Source organism: Vombatus ursinus, unplaced genomic scaffold (genome assembly GCF_900497805.2).
Source record: "Vombatus ursinus unplaced genomic scaffold, bare-nosed wombat genome assembly UNPS02009205.1, whole genome shotgun sequence".
In the NCBI taxonomy this organism is placed as follows: Eukaryota; Metazoa; Chordata; class Mammalia; order Diprotodontia; family Vombatidae; genus Vombatus; species Vombatus ursinus.
The window spans coordinates 52821291-52849241 of record NW_020948983.1 but is presented as its reverse complement, the minus strand read 5'-3'; the positions used below and the strand labels follow the sequence as shown (position 1 = coordinate 52849241).

Below are 27951 nucleotides of genomic sequence, written 5' to 3'. Positions count from 1 at the left end.
TTAAAAAAGAAATGTTAAAAATTTTTACATGTAATTGGGAAAAATAATTATGAAATTTGAAAAAAAAAAGGATTGGTGTTCTAATTACAAATACAGGTTACTTCCCTACACTTCAAAAATAATTTTTAAATACCCAAAGTCAATTCTGGATGGGAAAAAAATCTTCAAAAATACAGCTATTAATAAATATCTTATTTTGAGTAAACAGCATTTAGAGTCAGAACCTATTCTGTCTCATAAGCCCCTAATTACTTTAATTAATCTAACCCTAAAAGGGATGTGCTTTGATAACATACACAAAAAGGATCACAGAAATTACAGCCCTTTGACTTGATCCATTACTTAAAAGATGTAGGTTCAGCAAGCACTATGTCCTTGATGTATTAATTTAACCACACTGAATGTAGAAAGACACAGCTACACATTCCCTTCATATATTCTTGGACTTGCCCCAGGGAGTTATCATTCATGTATGCATTTCAGACAGCTGATGGATAGAAGCCTTATTAGATGAGAATCACATATCTAGTTAGTATTTTTTTCCTTCTAAATTCAACCAAAAAAAGAATTTTAGAAAAAGGCACAGTTGTGCTTCCTCTAAAAACACAGAAAGCTATTCAGGGAGGTCCCAATTCTCAGATGTTATCTGGCACGGTGGTTGGAAAGAAGGAAGTCTTTGTCTCGGCACAACAGACATCGTTTCAAATTTCTACAAGAGCCACCAGCAGTGAAGAACGCCCAGATACCCATGAGCAGCATGATAACATAAGATGCTGCTAAACTTGCTTTATAATAGGGATTCAGGAAGGTCTGTAGGGAAAGAAAAGTAAATTAGCTGGGGTGATATTAGATTTTATAATAGACAGCTAAAAAGATCAAAGACAAATGAAGGTAAACACAGAATATATTCAATAGCTCAAGCTTATTTCACCAAATGTTTAATTTATGTGATGTACAATAAGCAGTAAACAATGAGACTAAAATTTAAAAAAGAAAAACAACTGAAAAGGCAAGAAACTGGTTTAACAAATAGAGTGAGCTCTGTCTACTGCAGGCTGACAGATTCAAATGGAGTGGAGGAGTAGCTTATGAGAAATGTATAGGTTAAGGAACAGAGGGTAACCATTACTGCGTTTGAAGGAGAGTCAATATATATGTTGAAATCCTCTATTATGAAGGCAGGAGTTGAGGAGGAGAGAAAAACTGTGAGTCATGCACTGAACTCATTGAGGAAGGAAGGGGAGTGACCTAGAGGTCTATAGACAACAGCTACCAGGATTTTGATAGGGATTTCATGAGCTTCAAACGAGGAGAGGTGAGTAATAAAGGTAGGGAGAGAATCTAGAAGTGGCAATAGGGAGCAAGGAGTATTCCAACTCTCCTGCCTCAACCAGTGAGCCAAGGGAAACTAGTGAAGGTATACCCCAAAACTGGAAAGGGTGGCTGGGGAGGCTGTGTCATCACGGAGAAGCCAGGTGTCAGTGATTGCTAGAAGATGGAATTAGTGGAGAGGAAATATTTAGGATGAAGAAAGAAGTTTGCTGCCAATGGAACAAGCATTACAACCTGTTCAGTGGAAAGGGAGGTGTTGTCTGGTTAGGACTTTAGGGTGGGAAGGCTGAAGTGGACAGGAAGTGGGGTTCAAAATCACTGGGATGCATAGGGTATGCCTAGGTTTAAGTATGGAAGGTGCCACTTCTCTTCCCAGAGGAAGATGGAGATCAGGTATGAGGCAAGTAAAGCATAAGGTAGAATGCACACGGTCAGATGAATGGCCCCCTTTCACTTCTCTTCTCTCTGAAGGCTGGAGACTAAGAAAGAGATGGAAGTTGAACTTGCACAGCAGGATACTGAAGTCTCACTCCCCATCAACTTTCCTCTTCCCTCAGGGGACAGAAGATGGAAGGCACAAGATACATTTGGAGGTCAGCCTTGCTGCTTTCCCTCAGGAAATGTTGAGAGATGAGAATGATAGAGCAAATAGCCTCCACTGGGAAGAAGGTTTTTTTTTTTTTTCTAGAAGTTGGGATAAAGGGGGTGGAGATAAGCTAACCATTGAAGAGTAAGTCCAGACAAAGAATCAGTAGATGAGTAGAATTCCAATGATAAAAACAGGTGATAAGAAAGTTCAAGGTCTCTATTCTTTGAGGTGTCATCACAACCCAGTCTTGTGGCAGGAGGTACTGTATATTGGGGCTCTGCCTCATGGCAAGCACAAGCAGAGTCTTGCAGTGCTGTGGCCCAAGGCTTCTGGAAGCTAAATAGTTGCTTCCATAATTGTGGGTGTCTTAAACAGGTTTCTTGCCCATACTCACTTGCTTTTCCCCTTTGATATTAAAAACAGTGCTTGGCCCTGGGTTGGTTTTTGTTTATTTTTAAGATTTTCTGATTGTTTTTGAAGTTTATTACTGTTTTCTGTGGTTGCTGTTTCTCAATATTTCAAAAGTTTCTATTATGAAAGTAGATGAGCAAAGATGTAACATCTTAGGCTGTTATTCCATTATCTTCTCAGAAGTCTTTTGTTATTATTATTAGTAGTTGTTGTTAGTAATAATAATAAACAGAATAAAATTACTTCAAAGTCCCAATTTACCTTTTTGTTCCCTCTTTAAACAGGAATAAATGAATGATAATTCTCATTTAAAGTTAAAATAATATTCACAAGAAGTGAATAGTGTTTTTAAAAGGTAGTTTTCTAGAATAAAGCACAGACATACGAGAATCTTTTAATTCTAAGAGAAACCAACTAAGTATAGATGAAGGGAATTTAAAGAAAACGAAAGATTCTAAAAGAACAGTATAAGAAACTACAAAATGGGTTCTAATAATTTTCTGAGTTAAAAAAATTATGAAAAGGCAGAAAGTCTTCTCATGTTTTTTAAAAAGTCCTACTCCTAAATGTCATTTCCTCCACTAGGCACATGAAGAAGTGTAGATAGTTCCACAGGGTGGTTATAGTATGAACACATAAACTGGACTCACCAGACCTGACACCAGCAGATGACTCACGATGACCACGATTAGTGCCCACCAGTTTTTAGTCTCACATGCATCGAAAAACACAACTCCCCAGAAGACATGCAGCAAAACCATAACTAGAGTCATGAAAGCTGAAAGACAGTGAATTATTAGTGCAGAGTCATATAAAGGAAATTAAAATTAGGATATAAAAGCTCTCAGAATGAACTATTCTTTTGCATGTGTTTTCTTGGGCTATCATCCTGTTTCTTATTACTCACAACAGAAATATGTAAGCATTATCCATTAGTGAATACCATAACATGATATATATACAATATATAAGAAAGCAATGAATATAATTTTTACCTTCTTATAGTTATGTTTAAATAAATGCACTGAACAGTGTTGCAGCTTCACATCCAGTGTGGGTGTGGATCAAAGAAAATGACATATTCCAAATGAAAACTTCAAGAGTTTCAAGCAATTTCCTTAAATGGTTCAAGAATACTGTTCATTGGGGCAGCTAGGTGGCGCAGTGGATAGAGCACCGGCCTGGAAGTCAGGGGGACCCAAGTTCAAATTCGGCCTCAGACCAAACACTTGAAACTTACTAGCTGTGTGACCCTGGGCAAGTCACTTAACCCCAATTTCCTAAAAATTAAAAAAAAATTAAAATAAAATAAAAAGAATACTGTCTGACTATACCCTTCTCTATTAGCTCTCTCTACAATAAATAAAAATATTTTCCTGACCTAAAAAGAATAATTATAAACATCTTACACCATGTACCCCAATAGTCTCAAAACTAATATATGGTTCAAAGTAATACCATAAAAAATTATGAAAAAACAGATCTGGTACCTTTATAGCTATAGCTAAGAGGTGAATTCTTAACCAAGTAAGATAGTGGTTTGATAAGCATAGAAGAGATAATTTTAATTGCATGAAATTGAAAAGATTTTTTTTGAGAATAAAATTAATCTAAGTAGGACAATAAGGCAAGTGAATTACTAGGGAAAATACATGCATTAAACATATCTAATATGTTTATTAGATAAGGAATTAATACAAATATATAAGGCTAATGCCATTCCCTAATAGATAAGTAGTCAAAGGATATGAACAAATAATTTTTTAAAGAATTGTAAATAATTAACGATATGAAAGCATTCTCCAAAATCACTAATATTAAAGAGAAATGTAAATCAAAACAAAACCTCACACCCAACAAAACTGTCAAAGATGACAAAAAGATGAGAAGAGTTAAATTTAGAGTGGTAATAGAAAGATAAGCACACTAATGCACAGTTGATAGAGCTGTGAGTTGGTACAAGCATTCTGGAAAATAATTTGAAATTATGCTAAGAAAGTGAATAAAATGTTTATACCCTATGATAAGAAAATATCCCCAAGGAAATCAATGAAAAATAAAGGCCACATATACACTAAAATATTTGTAGCAGTAAAACGGAAGTAGCAAAGAACTGGAAACAAAGTAGATGCTCATCAACTGGGGACTGGCTAAACAAGCTGTGGTACACAAATGTAATGGAATTTTATTGTGCCTTAAGAAAGGATAAATATAGAGAATCATGAGATGACATGTACATATGATGCAAAGCAGGAGGAGGAAAATAACATACACATAATGACTATATTAATGTAAACAGAAAAAATAACAATACAAAATGGATGCTATGGAATTATAATGGCCAAGATTGGCCCTAAAGAAGAGATAGAAGAATGTCCTTCCCTCCCTATTTACAGGGTTGGAAAACTTTGGGTATAAAATAAGCCATATAATATTAGACTTCACTGTTGTTTGGCTAGTTTTATTAAATCTTTTTTTTCCTTTTCTTTTATTTTTTGTTATAAGGGATTGACTTCTGGGAGGGAGAGAGCTGGAGAATAAAATAATGCTAAATGAGGGTGATGTAATAATATATATAATAAAAATGTAAAAATAAATAATTGTGATTTTCAATGAACATCACTAAGCCCAAATTTATCCACTAAGTGTCTGAAGAAAGACAAATGAGAGAACAATAAAGAAAGATAATGATCATTGAGAAGTACATCCTAGCCCTGCCACCACGAATGCAACAGGTATGTGAGAGCTATGGTGGCTGAGAAGAAAAGGTAAGCTGCTAATAACAATGCCCCTTTCCAGAGACAAAACCACTTTATGCAGTCAATCAGTCCAGGAGGGTGGGAAGGCCTATCTCCACTCACAGATTGGAGTAGAAGTATGCCTCTATACGTGGCCCTTTTAGTTGCTAATGATGAAAACCACACTCACCCTCCCTACTGTCAAGAAAGAAAAACTGAGCCTTCATTCTCTGAGTCACTGCAAGTGGCAAAGGAAGGTAGATGGGGATTGTTACTGATAAGACAGAAGAGATGTTATTATCACTCTGGCCCACACCCAGCCCCTCACTAGAACTATGATACCTAGAACTGTGACAATAAAGTGGACACATGTTGCCAAAGACTACATGCCACCCTCACCACATAGTCTTTGATGCCATTACTGTCCTCTGCTCCAGCCCCTCTCAAAGATTGTGACTGAGACGGGACTGGTTGCTTCCTTCTTAATATGATTTCCCAACCTACTTTACCACTGAACTTCCCCCTCTCCCTTCTTTAACTCTTATCAAATGATCACATAATCAAGTGATCCTTTTCCTACAGACAACAAATTTCCCACCTCCTACTTTGAGTCCCTGTGATTCTGAGATTCATCATTATTTGCTAAAATAAAAACTTTTCTCTGCAATATCTCACCAAACTCATCCCTATCTCAACCCAGTTTCTGTCCTCCTCTGCCTTCCTCACTCCCATTCTGTCCTCTGAAACTGTTAATAAACCACTGTTAATAAATTCCCTTTCATCCTATATCTCCTTCAACTCAGTCTTTCATTGTTCTTTTGATTGTGGAAACCTGGCTTTATTGGGCTGACACTTCATCACTGGCCACTCTCATATCATTAGTTACTCCTCTTATGAGCCACAAGACATTGGGCCAAGAAGAGGAAGCAGCATGTATTTTGTTTACTACTACCACTTACATACCTCCCTTCTTGTAGACTCTGAGGAAGAGATTTCTTGTTCTCTTTGCCAAAGCTAACCATCTCTACTTGTGTCCTAGATCCACTCTACTCTCATGTCTTCTGGGGCTTGTGCCATCAATCACTCCATCTACCTGCACCTCATCTTTAATTCTGCCCTATAGATTCATTCTTTCTCTGCTTCTTACAAACATACTAAGGTCACAGGATCACAAAGACCTACAAATTTAGAGCTAGAAAGGTCCTTATATGACATTTAATTCAACTCTCTCATTTACACTTACTGAAGCCCTGGGAGGTTAAGCGACTAACTCAAGAACATGTATGTAAGAAAGTGGTAATCTCTCCCTATCATTCAAAATTTTTCACTTGACCTTGACATTCCCTCAGGCTATTGTCTTAAATTTCTCTCCTTTTCACTGAAAAACTCCTACAAAGACTCGCCAACACTTATTTCCTCCACTTCTTCATGTCCCACATTTTACTGGAGTTTATCAGTGACCCTGACTGTTATTGATATTCCATCCTATCTTCTCTAGCAGACTGACTCCTCTATCAATCCTACTTCTCATCAATCTTCAATCTCTTCCTCTCCACTAACTGCTTTCCTATTACCTACAAATAAGCTCTATCCTAAGACATCTTCCCTCTCTACTATTTCAAGTGGTGATCTCACTGGCTTCCATGGATTCAATTATCACCTTTATGCTGGTGATTTCCAAATTTACTTACCCAGCTCTAACTTCTCTCCTGACTTTCAGTCTCACATTCCAACTGCCTATAGGACTTATCAAACTAGGTATTCTGTATATATGTATCTTCAACTCAACTCGTCCAAAACTCAATTCATTATCTTTCTCCCAAAACTCTCCTCTTCTTAGCATCCCTATTACTATCCAGGGCACAACCATCATCTCAGTACCCAAAGCTCACAGCTTAGATGTCATCCTTGGCTTTTTAGTCTTTCTCATTCACCCGCCCCCTACATATACAATTGTTGCAAAATCCTGTTCATTCTACCTTTGTAATCTCATTCACATGTGCTCCCCTTTTGTCCTCTAACACTGCCATCCTCATCCTGGTTCAGGCCCTCCTTACTTTACACCTGGACTACTCCAACAGTCTCCTGGTTGATGTCCCTGTTTGAAAGAAAAATTAAAGAACAAAATTTTGGGGCAAGATGTACTATTCTCATTACATTCAGTTTTATGAATAGGCAGTAACAACTCCACACAGTGTTTATGCTCATTGCAGGATTCACACATTAAGAAGGACAATAATGAATTAGAGAGAACTTGCAAAAGAGGGCAACCAGTATGATGAGTGGTTGGAAATTATTTAAGAGGAAAGTTTGAAGGAACTGGAAACGCATAGTTGGCAAAGAGAAGACTTAGCAGGGATGTAATAACTGTCTCAAATATCTGGGGGTCATGGACATGACTTATTTTGCACTGCCCAAGAGAGAAGAATTAGGTAAAAAGGTAAAAGTTATGGAGAAGCAGATTTTGATTGAATATAAAACGAAACTGTCACAATTAAGAGTTGTTCAACAATGGAATGAGCTGCTTTACAAAGCAGTAAGCTTCTCATTTGCAGACATATTCAGAAGTATAATCTAAATAAATACGTCAAGAAGTTTGTAGAGAGGATTCCTGGATGGGATTATAGGGTTTGTAGCTGTAACTTCGAGGGTGCACAAAAAGAAAGTAGCACAAGAGCTGCTATGTAAACCCAGACTCCAACTCTGTTTTCTTCCACTAAACTGTGTTACTCCTCAAGCTAGAAGGGAAGAAGATTAGATTAAGATGAATTCCAAGGTCCATTTCACCTCTAAGACTGCACACATATTACTCACTGTTGCTAAGCACTATACTAGGCCCTGTGAATAAATACAAAAGAAAAAAGAAAATTTACATCAGAACATATAGCTGGACCAATATTCTACCATGGTTGTTGCATGGTTGTAATCAATGACACACCAGCATCTGTGAAGAACTGCAAATGAGTATCATCCAGAGAGCAATGGAGAGGGTCATGATGGGTGTCAGCAGGAAGTAACACATTACAAAAAAATAATTATGAGAGCAAAAAAGTAATTATGAAGTAATTATGAAGGAATAAAAGATGCCACTAAAGAAATGTTGGAAACAAAAAGATGATAGTGTGGTGACACAGCAAGAATAAGGGATAATTAATAGAAAGCCTATGAGTTCCATTGATAGACTTGTGGTATCAGAATAAAGTGAGGGAGACACTTAGCATATTGGATGAAACTGCTGTGTTGAACTTATAAGAACATCTGAAAAAGAGTTAGTTGCAAAGGATGGGCAAGAATGAATGGGTTAAGACTTGCAGTGATATAGGAAATTTAAAAAGTTGGACACCCTTGCCTAATTATATTATGTGGATATTTTTGCTAATGACAATCAAAATATCTATTCTATTAAAATTTGCTACAAAATGTTAGCCAATATTACAACACATATCTATTAAAAAATAATTTGTCAGAATTTCCATTTAGGATCGGCATAAAACTTCCAAAACAAAAACACAGACTAAAAAGGAACCTGGAAAGTTTCTAGTCCAAACTCACATTTTGTATATAAAGAAACTGAGAACTAGAAGCTTTGCCATTTTACTTCTGGTCAAGCTCTCTTTCCACTATAAACTACTTCCCCTATTGATTGTTTCAATATTTTAATTATTTTGAACTTTGATTCTATCATATTTTGCATTAACTTTCCCTCCCAGTTTGACAAAGTTCAAAACTGTCACAACTGACAGTCAATCAACAAATGCCAAAAATCTTACTGATCAAACCTACCTTTAAATCTACAGTACAATAGGAGTATTCTCTAGTGCATGCCCTCATCACTTTGTGAGTAGACTATTGCAATAGCCTGTTCATGGGTCTTCTTGCCCCAAGTCTTTCCCCACTCCACTCTACCCTCCATGAGATTATCAAAAGGATTTTCCTAAAATGCAGGTCAGACCATGTCTGTCTGTCTGTCACTCACACTCATACACACACAATAAGACTCTAGTGGGTCCCTACTGCCTCCAGGATCAAATACAAAACCTTGTTTCATGGTCAAAGCCCCTCATAACCCAGCCCCCTCCTACTTATCACATACTCTTCAATACAATGACACTGGCCTCCTGGCTGTTCCATGAATAAAACATTCCATGTTTATGCTATGGCCATTTTTTCTGGCTGTTCCCCATGTGTGAAACTCTCTTCTTCCTCAACTACACCTCATGACTCCCCTGGTTTCCTTAAGTCACAATCAAAATCCCACCTTTTACAGGAAATCTTTTCCAAACTCTCTTAATCTTAAATTATTTTTTAAAATTAAATCTCTTAAATTATTTCCAATTTATCCTGTATATAGCTTGCTTTGTCTATATTTGTTTGTATCCCTCATCAGCTTTTAAGCTTTTTGAGGACAGAGGCTGTCTTTTACTTCTTTTTGTATCCTCAGCACTTAGCACAGTGTCTGGCACATAGCAGATGTTTAATAAACGTTCACTGATTGTTTATCCTAGACCAGGGGTTCTTAACCTGGAGTCCACAATCCCAAGGTGTCCATGAGCTTAGGTGGGAAAAATTAAATATTTATTTCAAAATAATTACTTCATTTTATGCACTCAAAAACATTATTTACCGTGAAGGTACCCAAAGATTTCCCCAGGCTGCCAAGGAGGTCCACGACACAAAAAAGGTTAAGAACCCCTGTTCTAAACATAGTCATTTTACAGACAGCTTATAAACATTGTGGCTAAAACTGATAATATCTTCATAAATAACAATGGAACTTAAAAATAGACACAAATTAATGAATCCTCTTTATGTTACATACAAAAAATAAATACAACAGATATGCTGAGTACAATAAAAAGAACATTTTACTCGAGGAATACTCAGAGTTTCAAAAAAAACTTCTAACAATATTACAAATTAAATGAGGCTCTATGTTTATTTTGTTAAATTCTAGCTCCAGTGTCTTTCCACAGAATATGATTCATACACATGACCAATAAAATGGGGAGGAAATTCAAAGTGACAGACTCCCTGTCTTTTATAATCTTGAATAAACTATTAGGAATATTCTTCTGACCTTAAAACTGAAAAACTATATTGTAGTACATGTTTAGTCCATGGAACAGTTCCAATAAATCTAACTGAGACGATTATATTACTTTACCAAGGCTTCAAGAAGAATTAGTTAACTTGTATTTGTAGATGTGCAAGAATTTAAAGTTATTATTTTTCAAGGCTTTTGACATGATCAAACAACTAAATTCAGCAAACTATCAAGAAACTCGTGTGGTACTTTCATTGTAGATAAACTTACAGTAACACAAGAGGAAAATGCATTGTTCATTCTTGATCTATGAATCTGACACAACTCTACAGCAACAAAAAATTTTTTTAAAAATGCAAGCCTTAAATTTTAGTAAGATTAAAGTAAGTTCTAAAATTATCATGAGCTGTATATCTTTAAAACATTTTTATTGTCTTTCCAAAGCAAGATTTAAAATGATAAAAACTACCTGACTTTCTAAAGTAAGTCAGCACCATCTAGTGAAAAAAGTTGGCATTTGAAAAAGTTAATGTTTCATTAAGAAAGTGTCATTTAGCAGCAAAAAAAATTTTTTTAATGGTTAGATAGTATAACCATTGATTATAACTACTAAGGCAAAAAATTGAAAGTAACTACCAAAGACGATATTTAATTAATTTATAAGTTGGGACAACTTATAAGTGAACCTTGATTAAAAAAGAAACAAAAAACTTCAACATCAAATTTTAATTTTTTTAAATCCCTAATTTTTGTTAATAATCTTAGTTATGGATTGTTGGGAAGATAATTTCTTGTACAGTACCACGAGGAACTATCACAAAAATAACAGAATGACAGCACAGGTCATACTAGCTGAACTGAATACTGCTACAGTAAAATTTTCCCATCCATACTAAAAATTGCTGAATAGTGCTCTCTGATTATCTATATATTTGCCTAGCCACGAGCAAGCATGGCAATATCAAAAGTTATATACATCAAAAACTAAAAGAAATGGATTGAACTGGTTCAACAACTCCATGTCCTCTGGAAAAAAGCAACTTATTTTATTCAAGAGGCTGATGAATACTTTCATAAAAGTTTCTACTCCTACATGTCTGTTTTATTTGTGACATTTGGCATGTAGAGGAGTTGGCCTTGGTAAGGAGAAAGGTCACCTCTTCATGTGAGAAAAAAGTGGAGGAAGGCATCTGAGTGATGTGAGATGAGAAGCTGGGCATAAGAGGAAGCTTTCCCTAAATTGCCTGAATTTTTTCAGTGAAATACGAGGCAAGGTTCTCATCTGAGTGTCCAATATGAGAAGAAGAGAAGCAATGGGAGGTATAAGCAGGGAAGAAAAGTTTGTTAGTTAATTGGCTGAGCCAAAGTTTTTCCAAATTAGTTACTCATAATTCTAAGAAAAAAAACAAACAGAACACCCTTATGGACTAGGCTATGTCCTCCAGGAAACTGGCAGGCATCTACAAAGAGAAAACAATTTTTTCTTCCAATCTACTTGGCAGTTAAAAAACAAGTGACCAAAAAGAACTATAAATATAAACAAGAAGTAGCCAGGAGGAAATATCATATCTCTGAAAATATACATTATCATAATAGGAAAAGAGGATTCATTAATTGAATATGTATTTTTAGAAGTTTTTGACAAACTGGCAAATCTTATTTGTCAAAATAAGTACAAAAGAGGGAGCAGCTAGGTGGCACAGTAGATAGAGCACCAGCCCTGGATTCAGAAGGACCTGAGTTCAAATCTGGCCTCAGACACATAACACTTACTAGCTGTGTGACCCTGGGCAAGTCACTTAACTCCATTGCCTAACCAAAAAAAAAAACAAAAAAAAAAACCAAACCCAAAACACAAAAAATACAACAAAAATAAATACAAAAGAGGAAATCTTGAAAGTTAGAGGAGAGATACATAAATGGAGGAAAAAGACTACAAAACTAATACACAAAACTAAAACCTGGTTCTTTGAAAAGATTAACAAAAGCAACAAGCCTTCAGTGAATCGGCTCAAAAAGACAAGGAAGGAAAATCAAATTATTAAAATAAAAGATGAATAAATTGAAATCACAACAAATGAACTATCAAACGGGATAAAAGCCTGGTCCTTATGGATATGGAAGTGAATTCTATCATGCATAAAGAGCAATTAATACTTATGTTATACAAATTATTCTCAAAAAAACATTCTATCAAACTCCTTTTATGAGACAATTCCAGTCCTAACACTTAAACCAAGTAAAGACAAAGGAAAGAAAAAGAACTATAGTCCAGTGTCATTAATGATATAGACACAAACATTTTAAATAAAATTCTAATAAATTGACTGTGGCAATGTATTAAAAAAAAAACCATTTACTATATTGTTTGGTTTATACCAGGGATGCAAAGATTAATCAACATGAGGAAAACAATTAACAGACATGTCAAAACATGAACATCTAAAACCACATGATTATATCAACAGATACCTAAAAACTCTATGAGGCATAGGCTCAGAAGGACCATTTTTATTAAAACAGTACATATTTTAAACGTTAGTAAAGAAGAAACAAACTTGTTTCTATTTGCTAATGCCATGAAGGTTAACTTAAAAAACTTCAGAGAATGGGCAAAGAAACTTAATGAAAACAAGTAAAGTAGCAAGATATAAAAAAAAAATCCACAGTTATCAGTATTACTATGTAGCAATAACAAAATCAAGAAGGAAATAACAGGAGAAATCCTATTCAAAACAACTACAAAATATTTGGGATTTAATTTACCAAGACAGTCTAGACATACAATTAGAATAACAAAATATTCTCTAAAGGAATGAAGAATGACAATTAATTGAAGTGATATTCATTGCTCATGGTTTGGTTATATCAATATAATAAAAATGAAAACACTTCCTAAATTCATTTACGGATTTAGTATTATACCAGTCAAGCTACCAAGGTACTTTTTGGAGCTAAACAAAATAATCACAAGATTAATCTGAAGGAACAAAAGTTCCAATTTCAATGGAGATTTTTTTTTTTTTTTTTTTTTGCCTTTTTGGTGAGGCAATCAGGGTTAAGTGACTTGCCCAGTGTCACACAGTTAGTAAAGTGTCATGTGTCTGAGCCAGGATTTGAACTCAGATCCTCCTGACTCCAAGGCTGGAGCTTATCCACTGCGCCACCTAGCTGCCCCAAAGAATTTTTTTTAAAGAATGAAAGAAGAGCAGTTATAGCTCACAAATAACATTTTGAAGCATGTGTCACTGAAAATATAATTGCCAAGTGTGGCTCTGGAAAAGAACTGAGAAATGTTCCTCTACCCCTTCTTTGCAGAGAAGGTATAGGGACGGTATAAAATATTGCATCTCCCATCAGATATAGTCAAGATGCTAGTTAGTCTTGCTGATCTGCTTTTTTTAGCTTTTCTTTTAAATCTTTGTTACAAGGTATGGCTTGTTGGGTACAGTATGGGGGTGAGGTTTATTCATAAATGAAATTGGCACAAAAATAAAATACGGTAATAAAATAGATTAAGAAAAGAAAAGTTAAAGTACAATTCATTCCATAATCCTTTTCTACTTCATTTCAACACAGGACAGAGAATAGAAAGGTTCATCTCAAGACTAAGCCCTTCATTTTGCAGATGGCAAAAATGAGGTTCAAAGAGGGAAAATGATTTGTCCAAGGTCAAGCAAAGGCAGTAAATAATAGAGATAGAATCTAAACCCATGCCTTCTACTATTTTGAACTGTTTCATGTCTGTAAATCTTTTGTCTCCCAGTATTGTAAGATTGGGGACAGAAGTCTGATCAGTACTCACCATTATGTTATCTCAGAAAGAAATTGAAAACACCAACTAACCAGAGTCCCAGAAATATTTTGAAGATAAATATAAACTAATGAAAACTAAGGAAGTATGCTGCCTATCAATATTCACTTCCAAAATTAAAAATACAGTAAAGCTGCTAGTATAGCATAATAAAAACAACTCTTATCTATACAGTTTTTTAAAATATTACAAAAGCCTTACTCACAATGATCCTTTTAGGTCACAAAACAAACATCATCATCACCATTTTATAGATAACTAAAGTCAGAGACTTTAAATTATTTGCCCAAGGACAAAGAACTAATAAGTCCCTTGGCTGGGACTAAAATCTTGTTTCTCTCTTTCCAAACAGAAGCCCTTGCTTGCTATTACCCCACAGCTACCTCCCCCACCTACAGCAAACTAAGTCTATGCAAGCTATTTTAGACCCCAGAATCCTAACACACTTAAAATAAAGTTACCATTTTCTCATGTTATTCACTTCAATTATCAAGCCAATGGAGAAAAAAGATGTCTTGGGTTCTTATCCCAGATCTAGCACTAATTCACTCTAAGATCAGGTTACTAACTTTGCTTTTTTTTGTGAGAAAAGAAAAGATGTAAGATTTAAATAGCTAAAACCTATAAACTACGTTTGAAGACAGAGACAAAAAGTCTTCAGTATCAACAGCTACCAACTACATACCTGATGCAAGGAAAAACTGAGGAGGATCTCCATGTATGCCCACTATTCCTGGTCCCAAGGAATCAGACAGGATATTAACAAGGGAAAATACTCCACTCATGATTCCAAAACCTAAGCCAGACACTGAAAGAGAAAAAACATGGGCTGTTAATTGTTGATGAAAGGTATCATGGTATAAAGGAAAGATTACTGCATTTGGAGTACAGGACCTGAATTCAAATTCCAGGTCTGCCACTTACTAACCTCTAGGGGCCTCATTGTCCTCATGTAAAAAATGAGGTGGTTAGATGAGATCTAAGGTGTCAAACACTCTACTGAGGGCCACATGTGGTCCACAACACTCCTAAGTGGAGCCCAAACTACATTAAAATGTAACTGGGAAATACTTAACAAAATAAATGAAAATACAATAAAATACAGACAATACGTGGTTTTCTGAGAAAAAATGAAGCCCTGAGGGATGCCTGGGAATGGTTTAGTGGCCCTGTTTCTACTAGAGTTTGATACCACAGGTCTGGGTGACCTCTATGGTCCTGTCTAGCTCTAACTCTATAATCCCATATTTTCTTAACCCTGTGAGATACTGCTCATATCTAAATTTTACTTGACACAACATAGGCTGAGGAGCAAAGCTCGGTTGTGAAGGAAAAGGGTAAAAAAAGGACAGGATCAGAAGATACATTTCTGAGAGGCACATGCTTGACTAAAAGACAAAAAATGGGAGGGAAGAGAAAGAAAAGAACTGACATAGAAAAAATAGTGAGAGGGAAAAGATAAGAAAGATGGAGGAAAAAGAAAGTAAGGAGAAAAAAGTAGGAAAGGCAAACTTCTTTTGGTTTTAACTTTTTAAAATAGGTTTCTACATAAATACTTTGATAGTTTAGGGCTGGAGATGAAGGGCATATGTGCCTAAACCCTTTAAGGAATGGCCCCCAAAGTAAGGTTGATATTATAACTTAACTTTTTCTTCAAAGCGATTCAATCAGGATTATCTTCAGCATGAACCCATAGAGACCCACACCAACATGAAACCAGACCAAATACTTTCAACATAATTATAAAGGAACAATATGTCAAAGGGGAAAAGTACATTTAATAATATACATCTTCCTTAAGTACAGATTTGACCACGTCCCCTCCACTCCCACCCAATAAACTCTAGTGACTCCCTATTACCTCTAGAAGCAAATATAAAATACTTTAAAGTCTTTCCTAACCTGGCCCCTTCCTACCTTTCTAATCTTCTTACATTTTACTTCCATGCAATTCCTCTATTCTGTGATCCAGTGATACTGACTTCCCTGTTATTCCTCATACTTTAATTTCCCAACTATGCAGTTTCACTGGCTATCCCCATGGTTACAATTCCCTTCTTCCTTATCTCCATCTCCTGGCTTCCTTTACTTCCTTCAGAATCCATCTAAAATACAATCTGTAAGAAGCCTTTCCCAAATCACCTTAATTCTAGGGCCTTCCTTATGAGATTATCTCCAATTTATCTTGTCTATACCTTGTTAGTACATAGTTGTTTGCCTGTTGTCTTCCTCATTAGTTTAAGAGCTCCTTGAGCGTAAGGACTATTTTCCCCCTTTCTTTGTATCCCCAACATAGTACATAGTAGGTAATTAATAAATGCTTATTCACCTGACATGAATTTTCTTCTCTTGTGGTGCCCCAATTACAAAAAATAGTGAATTTCTCCTCCTTCAATCACAAGGGTATTGGAGGGGGAAAAAAAAAACCAAGCCCTAGAAATGTCTGTTTTCTCATCAACCCTTAGAGATCACAGACTTCTGAAGGAACAAAAGATGCTTCTCTCTTTAAGGATATATTTGATCACTATTTAGACCAGGCCTGCAGAACCTGGGGCCCCGAGGGCCACCCAAAATCCTTTGGCATGCCCACAGGCCATAAGCTGAGGGCTAGAGGCTGTGCAGGCCTGGTTCAGACCTTTTAAGTTACTCAAACTTATTTACCTTTTTAGGACTCTCACTTCCTGCATTTTTTGTTTAAAAGGTTATAATATCATGGCACAGTGGATACAGTACTATCCCTGGAGTCAGGAGGACCTGAGTTCAAATCCAGCCTCAGACACTTGACACTAGCTGTGTGACCCTAGGCAAGTTACTTAACATCTTCTGGATATGAATAAGATCTAATTTTTCCTCTTAAGAACTAAGTTCAACTTGGCAGTATAAGTTATTCTTGGGTGTAAAACTGTTTTGCTTTGAGATATTATATTGTATTGTTTTCTTTTCTTATATTTGTTGAGTAGTCCTATGTAATTCTGACTAAGATTTCTCAGTATATGTCTCTTCTTGGCTGCTTGGAATACTTTTTGACTGGATAATCCTGGTGTTTGGCAATCATATTTACAGGTGTGTTAACTCAGAGTTTTTTTCTTTGTAGATCTCTTTAGTCCTAGAAAATTTTATTTTGATTTCTTGTTCAAGCGTTTGATTTTGGAGAAGCCCTATCATGAAGTACTCACATTGCCTCCTGTTTTCCAACCTACTTCTTTATGACAGTCCAGGTAAACACTAATGAGGATCTGAACCAGATAGCTGAGAGTGATGAGATGCAATATATTTTGGATATAGGATAATAAAAATATTTGGGAGAATAAACCTAATGAGTGACACATTAGACTTAAGAACTAAAAAACGCTGATGGCAAAAATAAAGGTTTGACTAAAGTGAAGACACTTTTGAGTCTGAAAACCTGGGTTCCAGTCCTAGCTTTACCACTTACTACTTGTGTGATCTTGGGCAAATTACTTAACCTCTCTGAAACTCAGTTTCCTTATCTATAAACTGGAGAAAAGAAGACTTCCATTATCTATTCCACAGGGTTTTCTGAGGCAAGTGTTTTACACATTTTGAAGCACTATACAAATGTGAGCAATCATCATCATTGTTGTTGTTATAATATTCTCTCTTCTCAGAATCCTTAGCTTCCTTCAAGGGTCATCTCAGATATTAAATCCTATGGGAAGCCTTTTCTGAGACATCTGGTTGTTAACGATCTTTCATGCCTCAAGTTATCTTGTATTTATTTAATCTGTGTAAATGTAATATCCCTTCAATAGAATCTAAGATCCTTAAGGGAAAAGATTTTTATTTTGTCTTTGTATCTGCAGAGCCTAGCACAGTGCCTTCCACATATTAGTCACTTAGTAAATGTTTATTGAACTAAAGAGTTGTAAAATTAGTATACATCATATACAAAACAGATTTCTAGAATTTATAGAGAAATGATTCAACTATATAAAGGCAATATTATATATCCAGTGGACATATAAGCAAGTAAATGAACATGGAATCCTCAAAAGAAATAGATAATAACAAATTTGGAAAATTTTTCAACCTCTAATAATTTCTAAAATGCAAATTAAAAGAAATAAAAAATATTACTTCATACCTACTAAATTATCAAAAATAAAAATTATAAAACTCAATTTAAAAGTCATCTACTCATTCATTTTCAATGCAAATTAGTAAAAATAATTTTAAGACCAATCTGGCAAATAGCAAGAGAAGCTATAAAACTGGTCATAACATGTGAGGAATCTTACTACTTAAAATAAATATTAAGGAAATTTTTTAAAGAACTTTTTTTTGTACAGTTATGTCCTATCAAAGAATCTGATTTTAAGAGTGGAAAAGACCTGAGAGGTCATTTAGTCAAGTCTCTGTGGTATTTTTAGGTAAAGGAATATTCTATTGCCATAAAGAATGACAACCAAAAGGATTATATAAAACTATGGAAGATTTATATAAAATAATGATTATACCTATATTAAAATGTATCTAATCAAAAAGAGTTATAATTTTTAGCTGCTTTTTGCATTTAAACATGCCTTTTGTTGTAGTTATTGAATATAATTTTTAAAATTACATGCCTACTACTGGAATTGTGCAAATAAAGTGACTTTTAGTCAATGACCAAAAGAAAGGCCCCATATACACCAAAATATTTATTGCAGCACTTTCTACAGAAGCAAAGAACTGGAAACAAAGTAGATATCCATGAAAAAAGGCTAATAAGCAAGTTGTGACACATGAATGTAATGAAATGTTACTGTGCTATAGAAACAATGAACAAGATAAATACAGAGAAGTATGAGAAGACTTACATAAAAAGATGCATGGTGAAGTAACCAGAACCACAAAAACAATAAACATAATGAATACAACAGAAATGAAGAGAACAAAACAAATGAAACTGACTGCTCAAAAATTACAATGACTAAGCTCGATCCCAAAGAAGAGACATGAGAATGCATTTCCCCTGACTTATTTGCAGAATTTGGGAACTACGAGTGTGGAACACTGCATATATTATCTCACTTTTCAAGTTGGTAAGTTTTGTTGAACTGTTTTCCCCCCTTTTTAATTCTTTGTTATAACAGATTGCTGTCTGGAGAAGGAAGAATGAAGGGAGTAAGTCAGGAAATGTAAATTACATAAAACCAAAAGATATCACTAAGATTTTTTAAAAATAAAATTATACACTTATAAGTTTGTGACTGAATTCTAACTTACCATAGGCCAGCTGTCTTATAGAAATGGGTGATGTCTCCTCTTGGCTTATAGTCATCAAACCCTTATTTGCTTTTCTGAAATACATATGTATAATTTTAAAAAATGAAAACATATCAGAAAAATCTGAAATACATTTCAAATTCAGGTTTATAAACATATATGTTCTGGGTCATGAATTACAATATTTAACTGGATATATAGTAAACATACCAATTAATTGTAACCGAATTGACTAGAATTCTTAATTTCATATTAAAGCACAAGAAAAGATACTATCAATCACAGATTAATTCAGAAAATGGATTTTAGTCTAAGCTTGAATTCAGCCCAATCTCTTAGGCTGCTATCTACATCCCACTACCTCCCAAACATATCACAGTCCTTTCCATACTTGTGATTTTATTTATGCTCTATGGTCTCTTGCTGGAATGTCCTCCCCTTCACATTTTGCCTATTCTAATTCTATATCCTTCAAGATCTATCTAATGGAATTGTGTCTCTTCTAGCAAATCTTTCCAGACTACTATAACAAATACTGGTCTTTTCTTTGTCTAAATATTATGAAGTATCACTATACAAAAGTATATCTTGTTTCCTCAACTGTTTTGTAAGGCACTTTGGTACAAAAAGTCTTATGCTTCTTTTCTATTTGCACAGTAATATTTTTGAACTTCAATTTAACGGAGTGTAAATTTCTTGAGGGCCAGGACTTCTGTTTTTTAATGTTCAGTGTTTTAGTACTTAATGCTTGTTGAATATCCAAATGAAAAAAAATTTTTATAAGTATAGGACCACACAACTGTTCGCTTGAAAAAGGCCTGTGTTTTAGTGAATAGGAGGCTCAATGATTTAACAGTACAATACAACAGCCAAGAAAGGTAACGTAAGCTGAAGGTACATTAAGAAAGGCATATGTCCAGGCCTAAGAGGTAAACAGTTTCATTTTACTCTGCTCTGGTCAGATTATATCTAGAGTCTCATGTTCTGTTCTGAGCATCACATTTTAGGAAAGACAATGACAACCCGAAAAGTACGTGAAGTAGGATGATCATATCAGTGAAGAGTTTTGATTTCATGCCATATGAAGACAAATTGAAGGGAGAAGATTCTAGGGGATGGAAACATGATAGCATTTTTCATTATTTAAAGGGCTGTCACATGGAAGGAGGATAAAACTTGTTCTGTTTGGCAATAAGAGCAGCACTTGGAACCATGGGTAAAAATTGCAAAGAGGCAAATTTAGACCTAAAATAAGGAAAACTCCTTAACAATCAGAGCTATCTATCCAAAAGTAGAAGGCACTGTCTCAGAAGATATAATGGGATCCCCCTCACTGGAAGTCTTCAAGCAAAGCCAGGAAGAACATTTATTACTTATGCTGTAGAAGGGATTCTTTTTCAGGTATGGGTTGACTAGCTGTAATGATTTGCTCATGTAACATTCACTCAGTAAGTATAATCAAAATGGGCACTCATAACAATGACCTTAATTTCAGCAGCCTTTGAAACAAAGTTTTCATTATAGTCACCACTTTTTTAAAAATCGTGCTTGTGAGTTCATTGATACATGGAATTCCCAGTGAGTAACATCTTTCTACCAACGTAGATCAATGCCTACTGTGCAGTTCACGGCCTTTTCAAAGAATTCTCAAAGGCTATGCCAGCAGAAGGCAAGCTCTAACAGGTCCTGCCAAATGTAAAGGCTTCACTCACAAGGTGGTGATACACTATATAAGTAACAGAAAACTGAACACTACATTTTCAGTATTTTTGGCCACATTAATTCTTGAAGATTACCTATTAAAGAATGAAAAAGTTGAATCCTGAATTGTTGAAGAAACTGCAGGGATGAAATAATCAATCTTTTGAAGCTGAATACAAATCCATGTTAAATCTTAAAATTTGAGATCACTTGTTGCAAAAGATATAAATTCTATCCTTAAGTGTATCCTAGATTACTACACACAGAAGAGTGTAGGCAATAATTAATTTTCGGGATTAGTTAGGTCCCTACCATAGCTGTAGGTTCCTCTTGATGAACATCTGGATTGTTACCAAGAGATGTTCAATGAGAACACGATGAAAAGAGAAAAAAGATTCATTTCTAATGTTCAGTGGTATAGTGGATAGAGCACTGGGCCGAGAGTCAGGAAGACCTGAGTTCAAATCCAGCCTCAATTTCTTACCAACTGTATGACTCTGCAAGTCACTTAAACCATTCACCTCAGTTTCCTTATCTGTAAAATAGCACCCACTTTCTAGGGTTGCTGTGAGGAGAAACATGAGATAATATTTGTAAAAGCACATAGCACAGTGCCCTGGCACATTGTAAGCACTACATAATTCAACTGTAATGGTAATAAAAAAGGAAGAGTGATTTCCTGTTATAATTAACAAAGAAAATTTGATAGAAGGTATGTAAGAAACAACTAAAAATTTCTCAAAGGACTTCTCTGTGACCATAGACAATTTAAACACCCAATTTTCCTATCCAAGCATAAATATTTAGTTATCACAGGAAGGCCATTAATGCCTTCTTAGCTAATACAAAATATTTATTCAATGCTGAATGCCACATGAACAATAATGAACTCTCCAATACATATATGCATACAACTAGTAATGTCTCCTTTGTCTAAACTCTTTTGTTTTTTTAAGGCAATTGGGGTTAAGTGACTTGCCTGGGGTCACACAGCTAGTACTGTCAAGTGTTTGGTCTGAGGCCACATTTGAACTCAGGTCCTCCTGACTTCAGGGCCAGTGCTCTATCCATTGCGCCACCTAGCTGCCCCTATCTGAACTCTTAATGAATCTATTTGATGTAGCAAAGTGTATGAACAACCACCACAAAAAATCACATCATGTGAATAATTACTCTAGCCAGAAAATACATACTTAAAGTTTTCTTCTGGAGAAAAAAATACTAAAATATATCCAGTCAAAAGGTGTTTTGTTTTGTTTTTTAACTCAGATCTTATGAATTACTCAGAAAAGTATTTATCATGTCAATAGTGCCTAATGGTCAAATAAGGAAGTAAAAAAGGGCAAAGGAAGATTCATTTCTATACTTTCTGATGATACAAATCAAAAGATGTTGAAAATGTTAATGTTTTCAATTTGACCATCTTACTATATTAGAAAGTTCTTTAAATCTGTCCTTATAGTTCCAAGGGTACTGTATTATTATTATGTTTCTAGGACAACGAAATAAATAAGAAAAATATTGTAGGAACTTGATTTAAAGGTCTTTACAAAAAAAAAAATCAATCACGTTCCTTTTTTGCTTTTTTTGACTGTTATATTCCTTGCTCTTTAAATTTAAGATTCCCTTCTACACTTAACATTTATGACGGTAGCACTGCTGAGATTCAATGTTCCTGTCAATCTAAAAGGTTTATTATATGACAAAAATGACTCATATTATGAACATCTCTACCCCAAAGGCTAAAAAATCCATTATTTATTTTGGGCTATCTCTACTGACATACTTCAAGATTTCTAATAAGATACAAAGGACTATCAATCCCAGCCCACAAGTCAAATGAATTCTCATCACATAACACTGTCAGTCTTGAAGCTACTATTCATTTTTTAAATATGTGAAATGACTGTATCATAAAGTCTAACCCATGAATAAAGCTTCTAGTTGACTACACAATGAAGATGTCTATTTGGTTCTCAATCTGTAATAAATTAGATATAAATTCTTCACATTTTAATCTTGCTGAATAAAATCCAAACCCTTTAGTTCGGCACTCAAAGATCACCACAATCTGGTGCCAGACTACCTTTCCAGGCTTATCTCATATTACTTCCCTCCAGTCAAAGTGGATTCCTTGCTACCATACATATATACATCATGCTCTATCACTTTAAGTCTTCACTAATGCTGTTCTTTAAGCCTAGAATACTGTCTTCCCCCCATCCCCACCAGAATGTTAACTCAGTTCAAATGCTATCTCCTTTATGAAGCCTTCTTAAACTTTTCCCCTTAATTTTTTTTCTATAGTACTTTTTACTTCTCTATACACTTATCACACTCTACTTAATACTTTAATTATTTGTGAGTGTTGTATTCTTCCTACTGAAATTTAAGTTATATGAAGGAAGGGATTAAAGTCTTATTATATCTTTGTATTTATTTCCTAGCAAATCATTTTAGCTACTGTTGAAATGGTTGCTTCCTGAATGGAAATGCCACAAATTCACAAATAATCTATCACACTGAGGAAGGAAATATCTACTTTAAAGTAAAGTCCTTATTTTTACACAACATAAACAGCAGAACTAAAACTGTAGTTGCAAGTTACAGTCCTAAAAACATTCATTATTATAGTTCTTTAAGTTATTTTATTACACAATGCAACACATCAGAAATTCTGAAAAGCCCTTTCTTCACCAGGCAGTCTGTAAAATGTTTCCTAAATTTGTCAGATTTTACAAATAGAAAAATGCAACTATTTGTATCAGGCTTCCTCCCTCATCTCCATAGCCCAATGAATATGCATATGTTTCTCTAACATTAAAAGCCTTCCCTCAAAATTTCTATTCCATCCAGCTGTCTTATCTCTACTTCATGACTAAACATCTTGAAAAATAAAAAAGATATCTCTACTTCCTTAATACATCTCCCCAAACCTTTATAATCTTGTTTCTATCCATTAGGACTAAATATTGTACTGAAATTGCTCTAAGGTCAATCAATTCCCAAACATTTTTTAAGCACCTACTAAGTATCAGGCATTCAGCTAAGATCTGGGGATACAAAAAAAGGTAAAAGACATTTCCCAGCTGTCAAGGAGCTATTCAAAACCTGGACCTTTCCTACCTTTCTAGTCTTATTACACTCTGCACCCCTCCAAATATTATATAATCCAGCCTTACTGGTGTACTCACTGTTTTTCACACATGATGCTTCATTTTCCAATCTCTTTCCAATGTCTTGGTACTGGCTGTTCAGAATCCCTGGCATGCATTCCCTCCTTACCTCCAGATCTTAGGACCCCTGACTTCCTTGAAGACTCAGTGTAGGTTTTGCCTTCTACATGAGGCCTTTCCTCAACCCTCCTTCCCCTTTCCCACTCACCTACTAGTGCATTCTTTCTCAAAACTACTTTGTATCTCACACACACACACACACACACACACACACACACACACACACACACACACATAAGTCCGTCGTCTCTCCTATTAGACTGTAAATTCCTGGAGTGCAGGGGCTGCTTTACTTCTGTTTTTATATCTGTAGGATTTAGCATATTGACTGGCACATAGTAGGGGCTTAATAAATATTTGACTGATTAACTGAAGTATTTCTGTCAGTGGCACAACCCAGTTTCCTATGTTAAAAACCTTGAAGCAAGCTTTACATAGGAGAACTGGGCAAGAGGAGAGTCAATCAGTTACCAAGTCCATTCTACTTCCAAAACAGCTTTGTCTTCAGCACCCTTGACATCCACCTAATACAGGCTCTCATTATCACCCGGTTAAATTACTGTAAAAACCTACTAAAAAGGTCTTCCCACATCTACTCCATTTCCCCTTCAGGCCAGCAAACTACTGCCCAAGGGCTAAATTCAGTCACCTGCCTGTTTCTGTAAGGCTTGCAAACTGAAAACAATTTTTACATTTTTTGAATGCAATAAAACTTTATTTAAACATATAAAAACCATTCTTAGCTTGTAGATCAAACAAAAATTGGCAGCTATTGTTTGCCTGCTTTACACTATAGCTACACTAATCTTCCTTATGTACAGTCATGTCACAATTCTGCTCAAAACCCCTTAATAGAGCTCCATTTCCTACCAAATAAAGTTTAAACTCCTCTACCAGCATTCAAAGTCCTACATCATCTGACATTTCCTTTTCTGACATTATACACTACTCGCCTTCGAAGTGCTTCACACTCTAGCCAAACTTCATTACTCATCTCCATTTCACATCCCCTTCGTTCCCACTTTAATGCACTTGCTCATGCTGTTTTCTATGCTTGGAATTCTTAGCCCCAAAGCTGGTTGAATTCTGAACTTTCCTTTAAAATACAACTTACATGCCATTTTTTTCTAACAAGCTTTCCCAGACATTCCCAGTTAGTAACTTCCCTTCTCATACTTGACAGAGTACTTTGTCTATAGCTCTCTGCACTTTTCATCAATCTTTTTGCATTATAGTTACTTCTTTATATGTAACATCCCCCATGCTAGCCTGAACACTTTAATGAAGAAAGGGCCCAGGTCTTACCTAAAATTTGTGTTCTCTCACTTAGCACAGTTCCTTAATAAATGTTTATTAAATTGAACTGTAAGAACAGATTCTACTTTGGGTGAAAACCAAGTCAGATTTTAGATAAGGGCCTGAGGGCATCGGTAAGATGGGAGAAACTGCTCAGATTCTCTGGGAAAGTCAAATTTGGGGAACAGGTAATATCATAAAATCTGTTTCTAACTTGTGAATTACAGTGGTACAGTGTGTGATAATGGTTCCACAAAAAGTCTATATTTTTAACCAATTAAGAACCATCATTTAAATGTCAAAAAATGAAAACAATTCCAATCAAATTCCTATCTGAGGTATATGTTCATTGTTCTAAGATATTATTAAGGATAAAAGAAACATAACTTTTAAATCTTTTTTTCCAAGAATTTTGTATATAAGCAAAGTGTTTCTGGTTTCCACCTGGGATTTAAACTGTTTCATTCCGGAAAAGACAAAGTCTAAAATATGGATTAACTATTGGAAAGATCTTACCAGAACCCTCAAAGGAGCAAGTTAGGAATTTGTATGGTTAACTCTAGGATATTCATGAAAAGGCTTCTCCCCAAAAAAACTTACTTCAGGAAAGTAAATTCATACAATATGATCCTTAAGAGTAGGGACTGTTTCATTGTATTTGCATCCCTAGAGCCTAGCAAATATTTGGCACATAGTAGGTTCTTGTTAATTGCTTGTTGTGTAAATCAAAGCCAATCTCTGAAAACTCTCATAGAATAAAGGCTGTAGTTTTAAATTCAAGCTTAAGTTTAACCAATAAACCTGAATTTGTTTTTGAGACCACTAAGGTTCCCCCAAGGGTCATCTAAGTGATTCACTGCATAGTCTTTTTGTATCCTACAAATCACATCAGCAATGCATTTTTTAATTTTTATTTTCTGTTTATAATAGACAGACATTTATTCACAAAATGTAGTCACAAAAATGGTTAATCTTTTGAATCTTAGCGTAAGAGGACAGGGCTAGAAAATGGAAATAAATTAAACAGGTAATCCATAGAGAGGGCCCTTTGCCCTGCTAAAGTAGTTCAGGGGCGGAAAAAAACTTATGGATCATTAACCAAATATATTTTATATTTTTACCCTAAAAATTCTCTGACTTTATAGCAAGAATTTGGTGGGGAGAGGGTATAAATCCCCAAGAACAACATAGTGAGCATCTAATTTACCATACCATTCATCATCTTTTTAAAAAGCAAAGCAAAACATTAACTTACTTTAAAAGCCTATAATATGCAAACCGGAAGACCTCCTGGATTATGACTGAACACAATACTCCAAAGATAAGCAAACCTTTCTGCACTGATTCATCTTTGGGGCTACTAAGGGTTACTGCAACGAACCAAATGAGGGAGGAGAGCAGCAGAGACACCAACCAGAAGAATGCTCTGAAAATTTCAAAAGTTTACAAATATAGTTTAAATATTCACAGTAATAAAAATGCACCATTAAAAAAACCCTTTAATTCTACTTGAGAAGTCCATAATTTAAAAAAAAATAAGTAGAATGATGCTCTAGAGGATTTACTTCCGTCTCTTAATTTTAAAACACCCCCAGGTTGTCTTCACTTACTCTAACGACTACTGTAAAACTTTATCCCTAGAAAATTATTTTTAAAGTTTAATTCACTTTAATTTACAAAATAAACGTCACACAGTCGCTTGAGTTAGAGGGAGGTGACCTGGAAGTCAGGGCTCCAGGATGCCTGAGAATATATATATAAAGGGAAAAGGGGTTTGAAACATCTATCTATCCCAGACTCAAGGAGCCTGCGGACTCTTTCCAGAGCGTGCTTGAAAGTAGATTTCCGCCCCATCCAAACCCCGTTGCTGCGGGGATATGATTTATCCACATCCTGGGAGATGGGACACCGGGGTGTTTACAGGAGGCATCCTCGAGGTGGGGGATGGGCTCTGACACCCGCAGCCCTCTCGGGACTCCACGACCCTCTCTATAGGAGCAGGCCTCGGAGGAGGCAAAGCGCCCAGCGCCGCCTCTCGGGGAGGCCCCGGGGAGGTGGAGTCTCGGTTCTCCTCTCCCCTGCGCCCCCCACCCCCCTCCAAAGGCCGGCAGGGCCTGTCCGAGAGGCCGGAGGAGTGGCCTGGCCCGGCTTGGCTCGGGCTGGGTCGGGTCGGGCCCGCTGGGCCGCCTCAGCCTCGGCCTCGGCCTCACCCGGCGATGAGGAAGATGATGCGCAGCGGGTCAGACGCGATGGTGAAGACGTAGAGAGCGAGGGCCGGCCCGAAGGCGATGCAGGTGCAGCCGAAGAACACGGCAGCAGTCATGGCGGCCCGGGGCGGCGGGGACGGAGGCGGAGGCGGAGGCGGAGGCGGAGGCGGTAGCGGCGGCTCGAGGCAGCCCAGGCTGTGCCGCGTCGAGTTGCCCAGCCCTCTGCCGGCGCGGGGCGGGGGCGGGAGAGGGGGCGGTGTCCGGCGGGGCCCAGGTGAGCGGGCGGCCAACCGCACCCTCCTCACCCCCACATCCGGAGAGGCAGCGGGGCTTCCAGAGACTGCCGGCTACAGC

At 36.1% G+C, this 27951-nt stretch overlaps 1 protein-coding gene across 1 annotated transcript; it reads right to left on the bottom strand.

Moving 5' to 3' along the window:
- On the bottom strand, nt 1-27752 carry APH1B (aph-1 homolog B, gamma-secretase subunit). Its single transcript, XM_027852041.1, has 6 exons — nt 27601-27752; nt 26646-26816; nt 19158-19231; nt 14614-14736; nt 2983-3110; nt 1-810 (listed from the first exon to the last, which is right to left on the bottom strand). Exons 1-6 carry the CDS (start codon nt 27711-27713, stop codon nt 643-645), a joined length of 777 nt encoding a protein of 258 aa, XP_027707842.1. The 5' UTR covers nt 27714-27752; the 3' UTR covers nt 1-642.
- Between the last annotated feature and the right edge of the window lie 199 nt (nt 27753-27951).

Excerpts from the sequence above, each read along its gene's own strand:
- APH1B (XM_027852041.1), bottom strand. The coding sequence starts at position 27,713 with ATGACTGCTGCCGTGTTCTTCGGCTGCACCTGCATCGCCTTCGGGCCG. Across the intron at positions 26,817-27,600 it reads ATCATCTTCCTCATCGCCGG|AGCATTCTTCTGGTTGGTGT; the intron begins GTGAGGCCGAGG and ends TGAAATTTTCAG. Across the intron at positions 19,232-26,645 it reads GCATATTATAGGCTTTTAAA|AAAAGCAAATAAGGGTTTGA; the intron begins GTAAGTTAATGT and ends TATGTATTTCAG.